At 37.6% G+C, this 23754-nt stretch overlaps 1 protein-coding gene across 1 annotated transcript in view; it reads left to right on the top strand.

Moving 5' to 3' along the window:
• The window catches only part of LOC108116765, a 66247-nt gene that overhangs the window by 17332 nt on the left and 25161 nt on the right, over positions 1-23754 (top strand). Inside the window, exon 3 of the mRNA XM_017228795.2 lies at positions 6271-6341. Within this exon, the coding sequence (XP_017084284.2) occupies positions 6271-6341 (71 nt within the window). The remainder of the gene's footprint in view (positions 1-6270; positions 6342-23754) is intronic.

The following is a 23754-nucleotide window of genomic DNA, read 5'->3' on the forward strand; positions in this document are numbered from 1 at the left end:
CCTCTCATCTCTCTCTCATTCCTCCTCTTTCCAGGCACACTTTCCCAGGTTGGTAAACTAAAAGACATATCCATAAGTCGAACATGTCCAGTTAATGCTGTGAACCTTGTGCCTTAATTAAGTTTTAATGCCGGTCACTTTCGGTTTCGCTGTTCCCCACCTCACCTACAACAGTACTAACCGCCTAACGAGGGCGTCTGTCTCACTGAGCTGTGTGTTTCACTTTTGTTTTCATTAAATAGCCAAGATTTCGCTGCTGTTAAGGTGGCTTTAAGGTAGTTTTTTTTGTTTTTTGGGTTTTTTCTTGACGACAATTGAAAGTGTTGTCAATTTTTGCCACTCGGCACTGGCTGGCAGCGTCGACTTTTCACTTTTTCCCCCACTAGCACTGTCCAGTTTTCGGTTCAGATTTCAGATTTCAGATTTCCGTCATGATTGTCATGCGACATTAATCTCTGTCTCGTTACTGGCCTGGGTTTGGGTGTATCGCGTTATTACGATTATTATTTCGCATTGTTTTGGCTTGGGTTGGGGTTTGTTTGTGTTTTTTTTTTGTATTGTTTTTTGTTTATTGCCCGCTTTTGGCGGTCAAGTCGTCAGCGCCGTCTTGACGTCTTTGGGAGGTATTAACTTAAAACGCGACTGGCTAGGGCGAACCAGTTGACCCCAGACAGGCAGCTAGCTAGGGGACGGGACGGGACAGGACGGGACAGGACCGAGCGACCGACCAGATCTCTTATGATGGGATTTTCGCCGTTGAGGTTGTTTTCATTTTCATTTTGCCGTTGTTGCTGTCCACTTGCAATGTGAAACGGGTTTCAATTTCAGTTAAAGAAAAAAATCAGTAAAAAAGTCACTAAAAAGTCACTAAAAAACTTAATAAAAAAGTAAAACAAAGCCATGTAGCTGGGCCTTTTGAGCGTTTAATGAAATGTTTCGGACAAAAATTGTGTCCTACATGGGTGCAGCGTTTAAAGGCGAAAAAACTTAAATAAATAACTTACATAACCCGAAAGTTAGGCGAGTTTTAAAGTTTTAGTAATTGAAATTAAAAGAAAGTAACAGAAAATGGCACTGCCCCGGGGGGGAAAGATTAAAAAGGAAAGTCAACGAAATATTTAACTAATTTTCTAACTAAAAATCTTACTAGTTAAAGTTACTAGTAGTATATATTTTTCATATATTAGGTTGTCAAAAAAGTCTTGCGGCATAAAATTTGTTACAATAATGCGATTCAAGTCAAATATGCGCCGTTTTGTTCGATGACGCGTTCCCAACGACATTCCAACTTCATAATGCCCCTCTCATAGAAGCTCGCTTCCCTTTTGGCTAAAAACTCGGAGCGTGGCGTATCTTCGACCACCTCTACACTAGAACGAAAACGTTGATACCATCGTTGTGCGGTGGAAATGGAAACTGTATCGGGTCATTCTCTTTATTTTGCTCCATGATTGCGACGCTAAAACTCATGAACGACTCAAAAGAAAAGACAACACCTGTTAGCGCGTGAAATGAGCTTTCCAAAAAGGTATAGTATGACCTGATGCGACGAACAAAACAAGAACTATGCCCTTTCAGCGCCAACTAGCGAAAATACCGCATGACTTTTTTGACAACCTAATATATTTTAAATATTTAATTATTTTTTAGTTGCATAAATTAAGCTAGCCAGCCAGCCAGCCAGCCAGCCAGCCAGCAAGACTTATTACCAACTTCCCACTTCATCGCTTTCATATTGCTCATTTCCAGGCAGCGTTTTTCCTTTTTCCTTCCTTTTCCTTCCGTTTTGCTTTGATATTTAACCAAAGAAATTGTTATTTATTTTTATATATCGCATAAATATATATAATTAATTGCACAATTGCTCGTAATATTCAATTTCTGAATCCCAAATTGGTTAATAAATTTACCGATTTTACCGACAGGACGCAGATTTTTTTTAGTAACTCGTTTTAACTGTATTTTTTTCTCTTTTTTTTGGCCAACAGCGGCGGCTTCAAGCCCAAAAGTTATTGCAAATGAAAAACAGATTTTTGTGGCTTGGCCATATTTTATTCATTTTCGGTTTTGTTTTTATTTTTTATATTTTTTGGCTTTTTTGGGTTTTTGAGCGCGGGGCATCATTAGAAAGTGAATTGTTCATGTGTGGTTGTTGTTGTTGTTGTTGTTGTTATTGTTGTTGTTTTTGTATCGACTTGGCTATGTAGTTGTTACTGGTTTTGGCCAACTGATCAGCATCGCCTTTCTCCTAACGAGAGAGCCTCTGTCTGGCTGGGCAAAAATAGCGAGAAATGCCTCAAAAATCGCAGCTCAAATCGATTTGGTGCGGTTCGAAGCTATAAGCCGGTGACTTGAAGGCACTTAGAGAAAAGTCAAGGACTAAGAAATATTCGATTTTTAAAGGTTTTCCAAAAGAAAAACTTCTTAAGAAACCTATAAAAGGGGAAAATCTAAGAAAATTGGGAATTTTTTATAATGAGACCTAAGTTTTATGGAATTTTTTCAAGTGTAGAGTAAAAAGCAGAAACAGAGAGAGAGGCAGGGAAGTTGGGGAAGCAATATCCAAGCGAGACTTGCCTGCCGCCTGCCCAGCGGCAACGGTAGCAATGGACAATTTATGGGGGGCACCTGAGCCTGGGACCTGTCCTCGCAGTCTCTGAGCCTCTGAGCCTCCCAGCCTTTTTTTTATGGCCAATACTTTTTGGTTTTTCTTTGTTGTTTTTCCTTGGTTTTTCTTTGTTTTTCTTCGTCAGTTTGAGGCTCAAAAATAAATTAAATGCAAATTAACAATCGATTGTCGGCGCGAAACGTAAATAAAAGTGAAAAGAGCGAAAGGGGGAGGAGGCAGGCAGGCAGTTCAACGTCAGCCACGTTGGTTTGTCTGATTAATATATATATATATATCTTATATGATATATCTGATTCCATATTCTTTTCAGAATATATATCAGTTTATCATCAGTTTAAAAAGTAAGTTTAACTCTCAAGTTTATCTTCCCAACTAATTTCACTTTGCAATCCATTTTACCAAAAGACCCCTGTCAATGCCTCTGCCTCTGCTTATACAGTAAACACCCCCTAGAGGGTAATGTGCAAAACGGGTTGCCTGTTTGCTAGGCTTTTCGGCGGGTTTTCTTCGTTATCATTTTGGATGAGTTATAGGTGAAAATTGTCGCGAAAGTCGTGAGTTATGAATGGGTTGTTGATGTTTGCAGATGTTGCTGCTGTTGCTGCTGCGGCTGCTGCTTGCTGCTTGCTGCATGTTGCTGCTGCTGCTATTGCTTGCCTCTGTAGAAATCCACAAGGTCAAGAAACTTGAAGTTGCCGCCACAACTCACTCTCAATGCTGTTCGGCATTTGCCCGGCATTTGCTGGTATTTAATTAATTAAAGTAAATCACATTTCGGCCCATGCAGCTAGCTAGCATCATTAATCATTGAAAAATTAGCGCACATTTCCGTTCACCTTCAATAAATTAGATTTGTTATGAAAGCCAAAGCCGTAAAAGAAACTGAAATCAAGAGCTGCCAAGAAGGGCCCAGCAGAAAAGTCAAGTTGAGATGAGGGGTAGGAGGAGGCCAAGCTTGAAGGGTTTTCCAACCATTAGAAAAAACAAAAGAGTTGCTTTTTTGGGTTTAAAGAGAAACAAAAACAAAGCTTCTTGATGAGGTTTTTCATATTAAAATTGTAATTTTTTCAACTTAACTTAACTTTAAACTTTAAATAAACTAAAAACTTTCTTAAATTCAATCTTAAAACTTAATTTCTGTTCATAATAACCATCTATCTTTGTAGATTTCTATCTTCTTGGCTTATTAAGCACACCAAAAACTTCTTAACATAGCTGCTGATTTATGTCCAACTCATATTTAATTAATCAATTTTGTTTTTTGTTTGTTTTTTTGGTTATCTAACTCCTATGGCCAGTCCATCAAATTGCTAACTTGCTGAGTTGTAGCTAAACTTGTACTAAAACGTGCTAAATGCTGAATCTGTCTGGTGTCTACTACAATGTTGTTTTGTTGCAAAAACCTGTGATTTGTGTTTGATAATGTTGTACACCTGTTGGCCAAAACAGGTGCTGATCGTTTTTTATGATGAATTTGCATAGGAGTTGGTGGCTGGCTAGCTGCAGGCGGGCAGGCAGGCCAAATGTGCAACAGCGAGTGTTTGTTACAAGGCTTGGAAATATTTCAAAAACAAGAAGTTGAAGAAAGAAATTGCTGCACAAAGTCTTTAAAAGATTGAAAGATTTTGTGGGGCAAAAGTTTGAGTTTGAAAGAAAATTTTTAGATATTTTTTGGAGCTAAGAAACTGTTTAGAAAAGAATCTAACCCTGAGGTTATATTTCTTAGAATCTGCTAGGTAAAATATCAGTTAAAACTCCTTGAAAATTCATTTTAAACAATCTTTTAACTTAACCCATAAAACCTCACCATCTAGACTTAAACCTTTTTTAAACCTGATATTAAACCAAAGCAGCAATCAATCTAAAACCAGCCAGCCAACTCTCAGCAATTCGAAGAATGGCCAATTTTCTCTTCCACTTTGCATGTTAAAAGGGTATAGAAAATATATATATATACTGATATACATATATATACCTATATATATACCTATATAAACCTATAAATTTGATGAATCCATCAAGACTTTCAAAGACCCAGCCCCGCTGATTAGCGCTTCTCATTTTGACCCATCAAAAATTAGAATTCCAAAATGGGAAAAAAGCTAAAAGACTGAAAAAAAAAACAATCATTTAATTAGCAGACAGCAAAAGCAACAACAACAACAATAACAACAACAACAACAACAACAACAACAACAACAACAACAACAACAACAACAACAACAACAACAACAACAACAACAACAACAACAACAACAACAACAACAACAACAACAACAACCTTCTAAAAGGGAGCCTCAAATTGAGGCCGCCAAAAAAAACTTCCGCACGCCATAAAAAATAATTTCAGAAATTAGTTGTCGCCTCCGAAGAATCATCTCCCATCTCCTCCTCTCTCTCTTTCTCTATCTTAACATCTAACCATCTCGCCCACACCCACTGCCACTGGGTGTTAACTTTCTAAGCTTTCAAGATTTATTTTAATTTTTAGGTTTTTTTTTTTTTTGTATCTTTTCTCAGAGCAAATAGATTTCCATATAGAAAGTAAATGGAATTTCGCAGTACTTGCTAATCATTTGTATGCCAAGGCCCATGTATGTATATATATTTACTATATATATAGAGATATATACATATACAGATATAGCTACAACCCACGAGCAGAAGCATGGCATTGTCATCGGGCAATCAGTGAAAGTTAAATCGAACAATGCATTTGCCTTTTGTCGGTACCTTCTCTCTCCTTCAGTTTTTGACCCCCTTCTGTGCCGCCTTCTGGGAAGCTGTCACTGTCGTCGCTCTGTCACTGGCACCTGCTTGGCTGGCTGATGATGTTGCCGCTGCAGGTGCCATTGTTGCCACTTCACACTCTCAAAGCGAGAGAGAGAAAAAAAAAGTGAAAAGAATCTCGAAGAAGATCAGGGAAACAGCATACGAAAAATATCTTTAAAAAAACTGAAGCTCACGCACAAGGCAGTTTCCTAACAAAAATAAAGGCAAAAATTTATGAAAATTATGAAAAGAAAATAAAAGAAAAATGTGGCAAAGGGTGAGGAAGACGACAGACTGACTGACTGTTGATTTAATTAAGGCGCGTGTGAAACGCGTGGCCAGCAGCAACACGAGACAGCTGTGCCACCAGCAGTTGCAGCCACAAAGGCAGCAGCCAAGCAAGTATTGGTAGAAAAAGGCACAAATTTGAAGAGTGTGGGTTAATAAGAAATACTTGAAAATTAATTCATAAATAAATAATCAAAGAAAATCTTAATTAAAAGAAAAATTTTGTGAATTTTAAAGATTTCATATTTTTATGATTTTAAAATAGAAATAGTTTTAGGTTTTACTGTAATTATGAAAAATTTTAAAGAATATTTGCTTAAAAATATAAAAAAAAGTGATTTAATAATCAAAATATTGAGAAAAAAAAACTTAGTTTTTCCACAATTGTGCTAAAAATAAGGTTCAGAACTTGGAAAACTAAAAGCTATTCAAAAATCATTTAACAAAGGTGACTAAAAGGCAAATATTTTTATAAAAAAAGCAAAAACAATTAAAAACTTAAGAGTTAAGATTAGAATTTTCTAAAATTAAGAAGCCCTAGAACACCCTATTAACAAAAACATTTAACTCTTCGATTTTAGGAAATCTGCAATCAGAGATCAAGAAAATTCTCCAAGAGAAAATCTCCAAGAGAAAATCTTTTCAGCCTTTGGTAAGTCGATTATAAAAACTAATTTTTGATGATAAATCATTAAATATTTTTTAATATTTGCTTAAAAACACCATCAATAAAATGTTTTAATAAGCAAAAAGTAGGGAAAAATCTCACAATGGCCAAAATTGTCCCAAAAATCGAGGTTCAGAACATGGAAAATTAAAAGCTATTAAAAAATCATCTAAAAAGGTGACTTAAAGACAAATATTTGAATAAAAAGAGTAACTTAAGAATTAATCATAGAATTTCCTATAAACAGTTTCTCCTTGAACTTCCCATTAAAGAAAATCATTTCGATTTCCCTTATCACTTTGCTTAAGAAATCTGCAATCAAAGATCAAGGAAAATCTTCAAGGGAAAATCTCCAAGAGAAAATCTTTTCAGCCTTTGGTAAGTCGATTATGTGGACCACTTTTCGATCATAAATCTCACTTTTGAAAGTCAAGGGCCCGTAAACTCGTTTATCAAAGTCAAAAAGGGGTCTTGATTGGATAATTCGATATAAAGTAATTTTTGGTCGTGTGGCAGCATGCCACTTAGATCCACCATTAACCATTAGTGATTTGCATCTGCAAAAGATTTGGCTTATTGAACCTGCAACAGAGAGTGTTGCACGTTTGGTTAAAAATCAGTTGACCGAATGATTTACTTGACATTTCTACTACAGCCCGACTTGCTCTGTGCTGTGCTGTGGAAAATAATGAAAATTATAATGGAAATGCATATGGATGTATCAGTGACTGCAATTTTGCAGTGTGGCATTAAGTTTCAGACGACTTCAGCGAAGCGCAAAGACAGCAGCCAGATGATGATGATGATATGAGGGAAAGAGCAGAGGGGAGGGCAGAGGCAGAGGGTGGAGGGTTTGAAGAAAAACTTCAAATGTTGGAAAACCCGTTTCGTCTCGGCCAAAAGAAAAATGCAGATAAAAATAAATAACGAAAACGAAAACTAAACAAGAAATGGCTAGCAGAAACGAATGTTAAGGTACCCTAAGAAGTCTGGAAAGGTTCTTAAAGTTGGTTAAGTAAATCCATTTAAGCCTTAAAAATTAAGTTTTTGTATATAAAAATTATAAAATTTCCCATTTAAATTTAAGAAACAACTTGCCTTGCCAGAAATACCTTCTTTTTTTTTGCTACCAGCAAAGCCTAAAAAGCAAGGCGAAGTAGGTGGGACGGCGGGTAAGTTTTTTGCGGAGGCCCCGGCGCGTCCAAGAATTTTCCTAGCCAACATCTTGATTGTGCCTACATCAACTGCCCCCTTGCAACTCCCGCCCCCCCCGCTCGTAACTTGATTTCAGCGTTGTTTATGAATTTGTTGGCCATCAGTAAGAGAGGCGGCAGCAGCAGCAGCAGCAGCCGCGTAGCAGCCACTGCAAAACACTTTTGGCCAAGTCAGGCCAGGCCTGGACACTGCAACAGCAGCTGAAATCTAAAGACCCGGGCTGATGATGCTAAGCCATAGCCTGGGTGAATGGTCAAGTCATAAATAAAAGATCTCCCGGCAGCATTCTGCAGATGGTTGTCTCTTTAATTACCCCCCCAGCACATATCCGAGGTGCCTTCTTCCACTGCCAAACAGCGGCGCTGAGGTGAGCCGAGCCGAGCCGAGACCAAACCTAATGTGCAGCTTGAGATGATGATGAGACGACTCTTAACCAACCAAGTCTCTTCCGTTAGCCCGGCCTAAGACTTAGATTGTTTCTACCTTTCGGTTCCGCTAACAGTTGCTAACAAAATTCAGGCCAAAACTAAGCTGCTGCTGCTGCTGCTAATGCCGCCTTTCTATGCGATTCTCACTGAGCTTAGCTAATTAGATGGCGGGTTCTGTCTGTGATTAAATGGCTTTGCCAATGGGAAGTTTTACGAATAATCCTTGTCATAAAGTTTGTGATTAACTTTTAAGCCAAGAGGCTATTAAATGGGGTTAGAGCTAAAGAGGAGAATCATTAAAAAATAGAAAATTCGAGCAGAAATTAAGTGCAATATAGCTTTATTTTGAGTTTTTAAGGATTTCCTATATAAAACCCAAGTTCAAAACCTGTTTTCACCTGTTACTCCCCTCAGTTTTCTTTACTTTTGTTGACCTTTCATCTGGCCCACTGCCCCCCAGCTGCACTTTCATCTCTCAAGGGTGACCCACACTCACAGACTCACTCACTGAAAGAAAAGCTTTCTCACGTGTTGTGATAAAAACAATCAGAAAGCGTTCTTAACAAAAGATATCTTTCAGGGATATATAATCATGATATAAAAAAGATCTAACATTGATATTTCTTAACTGATTTTGTCAAAAACTTACCCCAAAAAGCTGCCTTTTCTGAAGATTTTTCCCTTTTCAAAACAGTCTCTTTGATGTTAAACTAGAAAACCCTTTAAGTTCTGTTAAGTTTAAGTTTATCAACACTTTTGTTTGTTTTTAACCGAAAAAAAAAGTCACAAAACAAAGTAATACTTCGCTTAGTAAGCTTTATAAACAACCAACTTCTTTGAGAGGCGCGCATGAACTAAAAACAAAAATAACAAAAACAAAAACAAGCGGGAGAAAGAGGTGAAAATAAGTGTGTAGAACGAGAAACGAGAAAGGGGATCTTCCAGAAACCGGTTTTAGTTTAACTTTTAAAGAGCTTTTTTTTTTGTGAAATTATAGTTAGTAAGTTTTTAAGCGGAACTTAAAAAGAAAGATTTTAAAATGCCTGAGTTAGTCAAGAAATCAACCATGAAGTGAAACTTTAAATGAAGATTCGTTGAGTTTTTGTTTCAAAGACAATTTAGTACATTATATTGAAAAATACAAAGTTACTGGAATATAGAATAGATTAAAGATTTTTAAAACAAAATTTATTATATATTTTATAGTGATAAAAATGTTTTTAATAGAAATATTTTAATTGCATTTTTCGCTAGTTTCTAATATAAGAGTTTTAGTTAAGTCCAAAACCTTGCTTGTCATGGCAGTTGAATTACAGTTTTCGTTAAGTTATTCTGTACGCGCACCACTTTTAGTACGCTAGCTAAGGCTTGCACTGTAAGTGACTTAGCTTAGACTTTAACCAATGTCAAGAGAGATGTTAAGGAAATGAGTTAGTCTCAAATTGTTTACTTTAACTGGTAAATATGTGACTTAAAAACAAATTTAAAGATACATATAGAAGATATTTAATACCTAGATTGATTTAATTGAAAAAAATATGTGTTATTATGGGTAAAAGTGCATTTTAAATTGCATTAAATTGTTAATAATTCAAATTTCTGGTAGGCTATTCCTTTTCTCGTGTAATTTTGATTTTTAAAACCATTAAATCCTTAAGGAGTTTATAGATAAAGTTTGTTTTAAGGAAAGATATAAATCTCCCTTAAATATTATGCTAAAATTAGTAAATTTCTAACCAAGTTTTTACCATTTCCTATTTATATCTAATTTTTTCCCAACTAAAACTGATATAAATCAGTAGCTTTCTTAATTTTTTTTTTAGAACTATTCAATGGTATGGTATTCCTGTTTACTTATTAAATTCACCATTTCGAACTTGCATTTCGAAGTTTGAATTGAAATTATGATTTCATTTCGAGTTTTTCGCTCGATGTTCTCGTGGAAAAATATTTTCGTTTTTCAAATTTTTAACTTTCTGCCATGAAAATGATAAAAGTTAGTCAATTTTTCGTGCGCGATTGCAAGGATTGTGTGCCCGAGGATGCGGCGCTTGAAAGTTTCAAATGGCACGCACACACACACACACACACACACACGCACGCACATTGAGATACTCACACAGATACTGTGAATAGAGATACTTTTACACAGATACGAAGTACGCACGCAGACACACAGAATCAGAATATACCCGCGGCTTAGCGTTTCACAAAAGCCAAACCCAAAAACTATGAAATATCTATCTGGGGTGTATGCATGCATGCTAAGTACAGGGTGCTCTCTGTCTATATAGAGATAGAGATTGAGATATATTTCGATTTTTTGGTGATTTTTAAGACTTAAAAAACTTTTATTACCCAAATTAAGCCTTAAAATGTGACTAAAATGTCTATTTTATAATGAAAAATATCTAAAACCAATGCAAAACTATAAGAACATGTCCATTATAACCATGTTTCACTGTTTTTTGACTGGCACTGGCCATTTGTGTGTTTCAAGTGAGGCCAGGCCAGGCCAGGCAAGGCAAGGCAAGCCAAACGAATGCCGGAAGTTGCCTTTCGAATGCAAAATGCAAATTTAAGGAAAAGGAGCACAGCACACCGATGAACCAGGGAGGTGAAGGAGATAGAGGATGGGTAGGGGACCCCTGGGTAGGGGCGAGGAGGGCCGATAAGGACACGCTGATAAACGAACTTGAACATTTTTTGACAGTTGTGCGTATAAATCTTGAAATGTTTTAATTTGCTTGCGAATCGATTTAAAGAGCAGCACCAGCACACACACACACTCGCACACACACTGCCTAAGAACCAAAATGCAAAAAACAAAAAGGTATGGGGGAAAAAGAAAAAAAATCGCAGGAAAAAATGGCAAGCAGAACCAAAAAAAAAAAAGAAAAAAAGAAAAAGAAATGGTTAAAGAACGCCAAGAAGCGTAGAGCAAATGGCAACGTAGTCCAATGCGGCAACATCGTTGCGTATGATTTATGAATGACATTTCAGCTCTGCAATACCCTAGGAAAATACTGGGTATGTGGGAGTGGTGAGCCAGTTTGCGACAGGTGGATGTGCTGACTAAGAAAAGTAGAAAAGGAAGAGCAGAAAAGGGATTTACTACATAAATTTTAAATATTTTTTAAGGAATTTATGTAAGAAACAAATTGCTAGATTTTTTTAAAATTCCTTAAAAATGAATTTAATTTTAATTTTAAATTTTAAATAAGAGTTTTATGTAATAAAAAAATTGCTGGAGTTTTTGAAAATTACTTAAAAAGCTGTCTGCAAATATGCAAGAAAAAGTATTTCGAGTTTATATCTTCAGTATTTTAATACCATTTTTTTTTTATTTACTTTTTTGCTGCATACTTTTAGACAGCTTACTAAGGGCTCTAGTGAGTTATGTTAGCTATTTACTAAGAAATAGCATGGAAACTAATAAGGAACTATAAGAATTATGATTTAAAATTAAGAAAAGTTAATTATTTAAAAATTGTAAACCTGATAAATAGTTTAAAATTCTCAGAAATAGAAATAATATTTCGAATTATCAATTAATTTCCCCCCTAAATTAGTAAGAAAGGGTATTCGATTGCCTACTCAGTTAGCCCTTTTGATTTTTTGCTGTGTGTGGAGCATCGCGAATTAGCCAAAAGCCGTTGCCAATGCTCAGTGTCCAGTGTCCAGCGTCCAATATCCCGCCATCCCACTGTCCAGCTGTCCAGCTGTCCATCTGTCCAAGTTGTCCGCTTTTTGGCCATGGGATTGCAGTTTGGAGTTGGTCTCTGTCCTGGAGTTGGAGTTGGAGTTGGAGCTGGGGGGGTTATGTAGTGTTTACCTTTAAAGCGTTGCCCAGCTCGCCATTTTTTGCCTTGTTCTTTTGATTTTGATTTCGGCCTCGCTTTTGTTTTCATTTTTCCACTTGCGGCTTTTGCTGTCGCTTTTTTTTAGTCTTATTTTTAGTTCTTTTTTGTTTTTCGTTTTTAGTGGACCAGTGTCAGAGTCACCAGCCCAATCGCAAACCCAAACCCAAGCCCAAACCCAATAGCAATCCCAATCTCAGGCAGGGCCAGGCAATTCCATATCATATTTTTGCATTGACCCCGGTCGGTCCGCAGTCGGTTTTTTGCTCTTGGCGTTTATAGATTGAGTACTTTATCAAAAAAACGAGACATCAAAGCGTATATCATGTCAGCTGCAGACGCAGACGCAGGCCCAGGGATCCCCCATCTTATTCTTTTTACTTGGTAAGCCTGCGAAGGGTGTTGGGGGGGTAGGTGCGATTGCATTTGCATTCTGGCTTTTGTCCCTCCTGGAAAACAGGAGGGGAATCATAACTTAGCCAATGGCTCTGCTCGGGCGCCATTTTGTTTATCTTTGTCGCCGCTGTAAAGGAGTCGATGCGAGTCGAAAGTTAGCCCTAAAAAAAAGGGGGCCAGGATAGTGCGAAAGGTTGGGGTAGAGATAGGGATCGGGGGGAGGGAACATCTACGAGGTTTCTGTGTGCTTTATAAGGGCATATGACATGATGAGAGGTGATCTTTAAGGGAGTCGTTTGATAGCTTTAGTTTGAGCTACTAAAATCCTGACTTTCCGAAAGAGTCATTTCCATTGAAAGTTCCTCTAAATCTGAACTGCAATCCCATCCTATCGCTTGGCGGGCATCGCCGCCAGTGACTCAGTTTCTGGCACGCAGAGACTGCTCCCAATAATGATTCTCGTTCCGCCGATTCCGATCTCTCGTGATCATGCTACATTGGGTTTTAGTTTCAGTTTCAGTTTTGGTTTTGGTTTTGGTTTTGGTTTCAGTTTTGGTTTTGCAGCGGGCGAGTGGCAATGAATGGATCGTCAGAAGACTGGAGATGGTGAGGCTGCCATGAATGGACTGCTTTTGTGTGAGGTTACAGTAGGCAGTCGATTTAACGGAAGCTTGTCTTAGAACTTAAATGCTAGTAATTAGCAAATTCTGTGGAAAACTTATAATATTTGAAGCCAAAGTGTGGCTTAAAAAACCTATAAAAAACGTCTTCAATGTTAGACACATCTTCTGCTGAAAGACGTTCCACTGTACAGTTGGTTCTGGCCTTTGTGGGCGTTGAAATCGCTTGCCAGCCATTGAGTGGGAACGTTTTCTCTACTCTCTATTGGTTTTTTCAAGGGACTTCTCTGATCTAGCAGTGGGTGGGTTAAAAAATGAGCTTTCTTGGTTATTAACTGGAATTGGTTTAACTTTCTGATGGATTTATTCTTCCACTTTGTCATAAAAATGTCAACTCAAAAGGGTTTAACCCTTAAATATATGTTTATAAAACCATTTAAGTACGTAAATTAGTTTCTTAATAAGAGAGATTAGCTGAAGGTTTGCTTTGTTCTAGCAAGTTTAGTGATATTTTTCAAATATCCCCCAAAAGAACTCTGTTTTGGGATAAATCTATCTAGTTAGTTGCCAACTTAAGTTAGTTTACTAACCAATAAGAAGTCTTAACTCTAAAATAAGTCTTAAAGTTAAGCAATAAATAAGTAAGTAATAGTAAGTAGTAAGTAGTAAGTTTCATGTTAAGATTTCATCATTTAAGCTCTCAAAACTTCAAAAACAGCAAATAATATCCAAGTTATAGATTAACTAAGATTGACAAAAACCCACAAAATGTTAACCTTATTTAAACGCTGATCATTAGCCAAGCAGATTCGTTGATTAAGCCTGATTTATCGGGGATGGCCGAAAAAGCGTTTACACATTCGTTAACTTTGATGGGCCAAGCTAACAAATCGCTCTATGCAAATGATGAACGTGTCGGGCGGAAACGGAAAACGAATTGCGGTCCGAAATGAGAAATGCCACAGATGGCAATGGAAATGGACCTGGCTATATGGCTTGCTGGTAACTGGTAACTGGTAACTGCTGGTACCTGGAATTGGACCTGGTTTCGACCTGGTCTTTGGACACTAAACTGATGGCACCGAATCACATCAGACAGTGCCAGCCAGCCAGTCAGCCAGCCAGTCAGCCAATTAATATTTTGTTAATTTCGTTTTTAGGTTCCGTGGCTCGTGTCTGCATTTCGTATTTGTATTTCTTTGCATAAATAAGGCGGATGAGCGAATGGAGAATTGAGAAATGAGAACTGGAGAACTGCAGAGAAGAAGTGAGACAAGGAGACACAGAGAACTGAACTGGGCAAACGTCAAAACTTTTAAAATTTCAATTTCCGGTGCAACAACGGCCAAGACGAGAAGAAGAAACTGGCCAAAGATGAGGATGGAGGATGGAGGATGAGGGGATGAGAGGACGAGGCTCGATTTCATTCATAAAAGAAGGGATCACAATCGGACCATGGACCTGTGCTCGGACTGTTCTTTGGTCAAAAAAAAAAACATAATAAAAAAGAAAAGGATCTTCGCAAGTGCAGAAAGAGCGAGAGGTTGGGCAGGGAAATTAATTTTATTTTGATATTTGTGCAGCAAATTCGCTGGCGAAATTATCACAACAAGCTATTTCTCAGCGAGTCTCAGCGCTTGGCTTCAAATTTATCAAAGGTGACAGGCGTGAAGGAATCAGAAACGTATATAGGTTGGATATATATATATATATACTATATACCCTTTATGCAAATGTCAAAAGATATATATTTCTGTCTTCCTTCGAAGTTAATCTGAGAAGTTTGGGGAGGGGGGTTTGCTTTGGGTTTTTTATTTTTGATTTTGATTTCGATTTCCTGCTGTGCGCCTTGAAAGGCTCTTGGGGAAGTGTTGATGTTTTTCGATAGATATGGAATTTACTTTTTTTCTTGCAGTGCAGGTGGGTTTTTAATGTGAAGAGTTTGGGCTGGTTTCCTGGTCTTTCAAGTAGAAGACTTACTTATAAGGGAAATTGTAGGGCAAATAGCTAAAAAGTAGCTATAGTTTTGGATTATTTTTGTTTAGCTATTTAAGGACAGGAAGGGCTTATAGGAGACTTCTTAGAAGGGAATTTGTAGGGCAAATAGCTAAAAAGTAGCTATGGTTTTGGGTTATTTTTGTTCTTTTTTTTTAGCTATTTAAGGACAGAAAAGGCTAATAGGAGGAGCTAAAAACTAGCTCTATGTTTGGATTTTTTTCTTTTTAGCTATTTAAGGACAAAAAGGGTGGTTTTTGTCTGAGCTAAATTTATGTGTTTTAGGAACTTACTTAAAACTTCTTTATAAAAGGCTCTCTAAACCTACTTTTTTGTCTAAAAAAATATTAATTTTATAATATAAAGATCCTACTCTTAATTTAATTTAATTTTAAATATATTTTTATTTAAGAAAGTATATAAATTTAGAAAATGAACTTAGCCTTTACCCCCACAAATTAAATATTAACCAAATTCATAAATTAAAAACCCACCTAATGCTTAGCTGAAACAATTTAACTTATTCATTTTCATTAAATGCCATCTAATCGCGTCTCTTTTTTCGTCCCTTTTTTGTTAATAATTTATTGAACTTCCTTTAGCCTTCCGTTAGTTTTCCATTTCCTGTAATTTCACCAAGCACATCTGTATATTTAATGCATTTTAATTCACATATATATATCTGCTATATATATATATATTTATTTTTTTTTAAGCAAATTTTCGCTGTCGCTGTGGGTTTCTGTTTCAAATGCGGCGCACGCAGAAATTATTTTAATTTTCAATAAAAATGCAAATATTTTATTTATAATTTTGTGCAAAAAAAAAAGAGGAATGCGGAATATATATGTATGTAGATTTCCATCATCAATATTGTGCAAAAAAAAAACCAACACACACACATACGGAATAGATATTTTCCGAACACACAGAAAGCTTTTCCCCAGCATTGAGTTTTTCCCATCAGCATTTGGAACATATTGAGGGAAATGTTCACTGGGTTCTACTATATAAATATATATATATGGCCATGATGTGGCGACAATTTGGCGGCTGTTGTAGTTGGTAAAAAAAAAAAAAAAAAAGAAATTAAAAAAAAGAGGGGAAAAAATTGGAAAATGGAAAACTGACAGGCCGTCAAACTGACAAACTGACGAAACAGAAGCATTGACTGCAGCCTTGTTAAGCATATTTCCACTGTCACCCGAGGTCAGGCTTCTGATTCGTCGGGTTTTGTGATCGTAAATGGGGTATATAAGCTATGGGGGGTTATTAGATAGAAAAATAAGTTTTTAAAAATGAAATTAAGGTGGTTTGAGGGGTTTTTTAGAGTAAAATTTATGATTTGTAGGGCGCCAATTATATTTTTTAGTCTATTTTTGAAAAGGAAAAAGTATTTTTGAGTTATTTTCTCATCTTTTTGCGGTTTATTTTGGCACTAAAATATTTTTTATTTATCAAAAAACCTTTTAAGATTCTTTTTTAAATATTTTAAAAGAAGTTTTAGTTTTTATAACTTAAAAATATTTTTTTTTAAATAAAACTTAGGGCATTGCCAAGTTCGCAGATCTTTCTCCTGCATTTTTGTGCAGTTTTTCATTTCTGTCATGAAATGCATTTGATGTGCATATTTAATATATTATTTGTTTATTTATTTTTGACTGGCTCTCTGTTAGTTTTGGTGTGTGTCAAGGGGGGAGAGGGGGTGGTTTTTTTAAGGGGTATTCCGACCTGGCTGATTGTGAAATTTTTACGCTCACTAAACTGTCAACTGCAGTTTTGGTTTCGCTTTCAGGCTTTTGTCCGCTCGCCTACAGGAAATTATCAAAATGCAATTTTCAATTAAATGCCAAACAAATTTAACAAAAAAAAAAACAAAGGCATAAAAAACTAACAAAAATGCAAAGAAAAAAATGAAAACAATAAAAAATAAGCGATAAGAATATAAAATTAAGTGGAATTATTAAAAATAAACTGTCAAAGGGTTGAGAAATCTAAAAAAAAAAAAGGAATCCATCAGTTTTGGAGAGCTTAGAAGGCAAACTTAGATAAGTTTTGGTACTAAAAACTTAGTTGGTTATTAACCTTAGACTAAGGAAAGTTTATATAGAAGTAGTTTGTGTAAGAAATTATCAAAATAATATTTAATTTTAAGCTATTAATTAAGTCATTGAAGAACTTAAGAAGTTTTTATCAAGTTTCCGCATTAAGTTTATCATTTTTTTTTTGGTTTTAATAACAGTTTTTAGCTCTTATTAACCTGATATTCCTTTGCTTATACTCCTTAAAAAATCTTGTAAGATTGTAAAAACTTCCTAAGACCTTCTCTCCTCTACCCTCTCCACCCTCTCTCTTCCCTACTTGGCACACTTCCCTAACTGCTTGCCACGCTGGACAAACAAATTGCCAACAATAAGTCAGCGAAATTGAGCAACAAAAACGAGCAGGTAGACGCGAGCTGAGTTTGAGGTGAGGCCACGGCTTAAAAATCACATATAGGATATAGTATATAGTATATACCTGAGTGATATGGAAAGCGAGGGCGGCAGCAGTTGTGATTTAAGATAAACCATAGCTGGGAACAAAGGGACAGCGGGACAAGCGGGACTTGACGGGTTGACAACCCGCACTTGCCGCTCTGCGGAACGCGACACTTTCCACACGGGGCAAGCTGACAAATGATGATGATGAGATGGGATTTGGATTGGTTTGGGTTGGGTTGCTTGCCTGCTTGCTTGCCACATGACGATCGGTAGCACGCGCATTCTCAATGTATACCAACTCAATCCGAACCTGAATCAGAAACGAGAAACGAGAAACTGACTGACATCAGGCCAATGCAAATTCGCGGTTGACACTTCACAGCTACAGTTGTACAATAGAGGGTGAGATTATAGCAGTTAGTTGGGTGATTAAATGTATATAAACTGAAAGATATAGTAAGAAACTTTGGTACTGATATGACGTAAAAGAGGTGTTAAGTTGGTATCTTAAATCTTGCAACTTTTTCTAGAAAAAGAGGCAAAGAAACTTCCTTAAAGGCTGATTCCTACTACTATTTTCCCCGCACTTGTGAGCACAAAAGCACAGGTACAGCTACAGATTTACATTCTGCAATTCTGATTCCAATTCAGATGCAAAGATACAAAGATACAAAGATACAAAGTGCGACCTCCTCAACAGATGGACCTCACACACTAAGCCGTCGGCTTTGCCAGCAAATCCACTCGCCATTCACAGTCGCAATTCTCCTGCTGGCTGGCTGGCTGCCTCCCCTCTTTTGTCAACCGATTCGGTTACAGATCAGAGGTACATATTCCTCATATGGTTTTGGTTTTGGTTTCGATTTCAGTTTCGGTTTCAGTTTGGCACTTCATATGCGGCTTTGGCCCAGCGCTTAGTCCTTAGCCCTTTTGTCCCACTTTTCACGGGGCAGTTTTCATAATTCCCCGGCCATTTTCTCACCTTGCCTTTTTCAATGAATATTCTGTTTTGTCAGGTCTAAAGGAAAACCCCTTTTTCCGGGCTGACTTTTATTGCCGGCAGTTTGCGGCTGCTGCTTCGGCTGCTGTTTACGTTTTTAGAGCTTATTTAACACTTCATTAAATTAATTGATTTTCAGGCAGGTTGCAGCAGGGTGTTAAGAGAGTTCTTTTGCAGATTGCAAGAAACTATTCTTTATCTTTAACTTTATCTTGATCTTTATCTTTGATCTGTAAAACCCAAAATCAAACTCAAAGCGCTGGCGAAGTGAGAGTTTCTAAGAACCAGAAATCTCTGGGATCTGAGAAGTTAATCACATTTGGAATATTCCATATGCCACAGCGGAATGGAGCTAATCTCGCAGCCCAGATCCAGAGGGGCGATGGTAAGGGAGAGTCCTTAGAATCAGAGGAATATATATCCCCCCCTCGAGAAACTAACAACATGAACAGGACGAAGCGAGCACGCATCAACGAACTTGAGACTGCCAGTGGGAGGAGTATGTGGAGTAGGGGGCTGTAGAGGGGGCGGGGTCGTGGGTGTCAAGTGTCAAGTGTCGACGTCTGACGGACGCAAGTGTCAAGCATCTGGAGGAGAAGCGAGACAGAGCGAGGGACAGCAAGGGAGGTGCGAGAGGGCTGGCAAAAGGAGCTCCCACAGGGAGCCCTTCGACTGTCTCCGAAAGGCACTGCCAGAAAAAGGAGGTTCTTTTTCGGAAGAAACTTTCATAAATTAGAACTTAAAATGTGAATTTTCCTATTTTTCAACTTCAAGTTTTTCTCAGTGCATGGAAAACTGCTCCTTTTTGGCTCCTGGCTGCGGTGTCTGTATCCGTGAGTTTGTCCCTGTGTCTGTTTTACGTCTCCTGGCGATGTCACAGGTCACCGCCCATTGTGGGCGGTATGTTGCCTTGTTGTTGTTGTTGTTGTTGTTTGTCCTGCGGGGTTGAGACTCGGATTGGGATTGGGAATGGTATAGGGATTGGGACTGGGATTGGGATTTTGGACTGTAACTGGGGTTGGGGCTGCGTTTAGATGGCTGCCGTTGCTGACCATGGCAACCGAAATGGCGATGGCGATGGCCACGCACACGAGCACAAGTAATCATAATAAAGGACCAAAGAGGAGCTTTTCCAGGAGCATGTCTCTGGCTGAGTGTGTGTGTGTTGGAAAATCTTATTTCACGCTGCAAACCACAAGGGAACGTGCCAAACACCGCAAGCAATAAATGAGACGATGGCGACGAGCAGAAAAATTGCCACCGAGCGGCAGGACAACGGCAATGGCAACGGCAACGACGACAGGCGAAACATGGTGACATTGTAATAATTATGCCAAAGATTATCCTTAGACCCGCCGCACACGCACACACACACACACACACACCCAGAGAGAGCGAGAGAGAGAGAGGGATAGCAAGAGATATTGAAGGTGTGAGGGCGGCGACTGTTGTGCCGCAGGTTATAGGGATATAAGCGGCAGGACAACAACAAGGACGAGGACGAGGACGAGAAGGACAACTACGACGACAGCTCGACGATGTTGCCAGCCGCGAGCAAGCGCGTTAAGTAGATGAGCTTCAATTTGTGTACCGCCCACCGCCCTCAGCCCTCAGCGCCCATTCTTCCCATTCATGCACTTAACAAAAAGGGAGAAAACTTTAAATATAAAAAGAAAAGAATTCGATTTCTCACTAATTTCCTATCAAAAGCAAAGTTGCTTTCAAGAAACTTTTTCGAAATGAAAGCCCCCTTTTTTTTCCGAGTGTACTTTTGCCCTCTGCACCTTCCTCACCTCTCCGTTTCTGCCTTTACTGCCTTCCTGTGGTCCCTTGCTTTTGGGCGGATATCCTGTAACCAGATTTGCCCTATGTGATTAAGTAAGTCATTGAGATGGTCTCGTCCTCGATAAGCCGGGGTGACCTGACCCCTAACCACTTTATTCTTCTACCCCTGCCCTGCCTCTGCTCTTGCCCCTGCCCTGCTGCTGCTGTTGTTGTTGTTGTTGCCGTTGTCACGCTTGTAAATTGTTGTTGCACGATGATGATGACGACGACGACGCTGAGAACGATGATGATGTCGCCTCCTTCAGCCTTTTATCGCCTTCGAAATCTTAAAGTTTACAAAACAAAAATGCGAAAAACGAAAAGAAGTATCTACCAAAATGGGAATAGGTTTTCTTTTGGGTTTTTCTTTTCTTGTTTCTTTATATTTTTACAGTTGCCAAAGCTAATTTCCAGGGGGGGATAGCCAAAGTGTGGAAAGTGGAGAACAAGGCCTTCTGGGTTTCCTTAAATTTTGATCAGTTTTTTGGTGAAAAACTTGATATAGTTTTTAGTAATAGTCAAAACTAAACTAAATCAAGTAAAAACCTTAAGTTCTGAATTTATTTTTGGGACTTAAACTGATTCTAATCCTAATTTCCCATATAAAATCTCATCTTTGTTGGCCTCACTAAGCGGGGAGGAGGGCATTACGGGTAGACACACCGCTGAAAACCAATTCCGCGACTTTGTGGGCGTGTCAGGCGATAAAGCTCGTGACAAAAAGATGGACAACCAGGGCAAACAAATGTCAGACAGGCAGGAACAGCAGGACCAAGGAGCAGGGCCAGTCCCTGTCAAAAGATGAGGGGTGGGAGGGGAGTACACTATTACACACAGGAGGATTGATACTAAAATTGTTAGAAATATGATTTTTTCTAAGACATTTTGTACCAACTAGTAAGCTACTAAAATATGTTTACAAAACTAATAAGTAAGTGTTGGGATTACGAAAAATATACTCTTAAATGTGAAGTTTTTCAGCAAAAAAAAGGTTGAAAAACTAAAATTTTTGAACATTAATTAACAACCTATTAGAATCTTCATAGCAAACTCAGACAGGAAAGGCAATCCAATTCTAAGTAGTTGGGGTTTTCGAGGAAGTCTTTCTTAAATGTGAAATTTTCTACAGAAAAAGGTTTAAAAACTAAAATTTCTTAACATTAATTAACAAGATATTAGAATCTTCATTGCAAACTTAGCTAGGAAAGAGAATCCAAACCCCAAGGCGGTGAAGATTTCGAAAAAAGGCCTTCTTAAATCTGAAATTTCCTGCAAAAAATCTCCAAAAACTGAAATTTCCAAGAACTAATTACCCAGCTATTAAAATCTTCATCACCAACTCAGCTAAAAAATAAAATCCAATTCAAACTTCATGAAAATTCTTCGCTGTGCAGCCGACAGTTAGTTAGTTTTGCCCAAACTGGCAACCTGGCCCGCTTGGAGTGTCAGCGGTTATGCCATGGCCCATAGTTTGTCTGTGTCGCTTTGTCAGTTTGCTTGTTGATTTGTTTGTTTGAGCCGCCCGAGCCTCTTGCAGTCCTCCGCCATTTTCCGATGGCCAACCCCCCTCAAGTTAAAATCCAAAATAATACAAAAATAAAGGAGAAAAAATGTGAAATAGAAGGAAAAGTGAACTGAGTGACACGGACACGAAACTAAACTGACACTTCAAACGACACCAACAGCAGAAGCAGCAGCAGAGGCAGCAGAGCGTCGGGAAAATGGGAAATGCCAGAGATATGAGACCAGGAAAATGAAGCGGAAAAACTCATCAACATCAAATTCAAACCAAAAGTCAAGTCAAGTCACCAAATCACACACAAAAATTCCAAAGCCACAAAAAACTCATTTGTTTTTCTTTTTTTTTTTTGAAAGAAAATTGAATTTCCTTTCTCCTTTTCCGCTGGTTGCCTAATTAACTGCCGGCCAGGAAACTAATTTCAGTCTTCATCGTTATGGAATGCCTTTTTGGAATATTTCAATTCTGTTTCTTTTTCATTTTCATAATTTTTAAAAATATTTATCTTTATAAATCTGGATTCTGTGTGCTTTTAAATTTGTTTTTTAGGTTTAAGAAAGAACTGCCAAAGGAAGATACTGACATATTCTGGGGGGAAATGAAGAGAAACCAAGTTTTCCATTTTCTTTTTTCCGAAGAACTGCAAAAATTTTACATTTTCAACCTTGAATGCAGTTTTGTTAGGAATTAGAAAACAAACTCAAGGAGGTATTAGATTCCCTATTCCGACCATTATTGGCTTTGTTATGAGGGAAATACTTTCATTTTAGGTGGCAAATGAGGAGAAACTAAATTCTGAATTTTCGATAAGGGGTCAACTTTTTTTGTGGAAAATGGCAAAATTTTTACATTTTTAGGTGGGGACACAGTTTTTTAGGAAATTTAAATACGAATTTAACGAGATATCGCATTCCATATTCTGACCATTATTGGTTTAGTTATAAGAATAATACTGCCACATTAAGGGAGAAATCTGAAGAAATCCCATTTCTCATTTTCCATGAGGGGTGTAGCATCGTATTTTTTCGAAAAATGACTAAAATTTTGACATTTTTAGGTGGGGATACAGTTTTGTAGGAAATTTAATGGCGAATTCAATGAGGTATGGCATTCCATGTTCGGATAAATATTGGCTTAGTTATGGGAATAACTCTGTCATATAAAGGGGAAAATGGAAAGAAATCCCATTTCTCATTTCCGACAAGGGATAACATCATCTTTTTCAGCGAAAAACTGACAAAAATTAAGACTTTTAGGTGTGAATGCAGATTTGCAGGGAATTCAATTACAAACTCAACGAGGTGTTAGATTCCCTATTCGGATCAAGATTGGCTGAGTTGTGGACGAAATTCCGATATTTTTGGGGGTAAATAAGGAGGAACCCAATTTTGAATTTTCGTTAAGGATTATCGATATCCTTTTTAGCGAAAATGTGTCAGAAATCTACTTTTTCAACCTTGAATGCAGATCAACGGGAAATTTAACTACGAGATCAGCGAGATGTGACACTCCAAGTTTGGACAATCATTGGCTGAGTTATGGGAACTTTTTGGGCATTTTTGATGGCAAAACTAGAAAATTTCGCATTTTCGATAAGGGGAAAGGCGCTTCATCTTCTTTCTTCGAAAAATTGCTAAAAAGTTGACATTTTTAGGTGGGAATGCAGTTTTGTAGGAAATTTAATTTCGAATCCAATGAGGTCATACATTCCATATTCTGACTATTATGGGAACAATACCGTCCTACACTAAGGGAAAAATCGTGAGAAATCCAATTTCTTATTTTCCATAAGGGGTAGCATCGTATTTTTTCGAAAAATGACTAAAATTTTGACATTTTTAGGTGGGGATACAGTTTTTTAGGAAATTTAAATACGAAATCAGCGAGGTATGCCACTTTCCATTCGGACAGCTACTTCCTTGGCTGTGATCTCAAAATGCTGATTATTTCTGGGTAAAATCATGAGGAATATGGTATTAGGTTAAACTAAGATATTTCCTTCTCTTACTTTTCATCATAACTTGGTTAAGAATGTAGAATTCTTTAGGAGAATTCTTT

Source organism: Drosophila eugracilis, unplaced genomic scaffold (genome assembly GCF_018153835.1).
Source record: "Drosophila eugracilis isolate 14026-0451.02 unplaced genomic scaffold, ASM1815383v1 contig_498, whole genome shotgun sequence".
Classification (NCBI taxonomy): Eukaryota; Metazoa; Arthropoda; class Insecta; order Diptera; family Drosophilidae; genus Drosophila; species Drosophila eugracilis.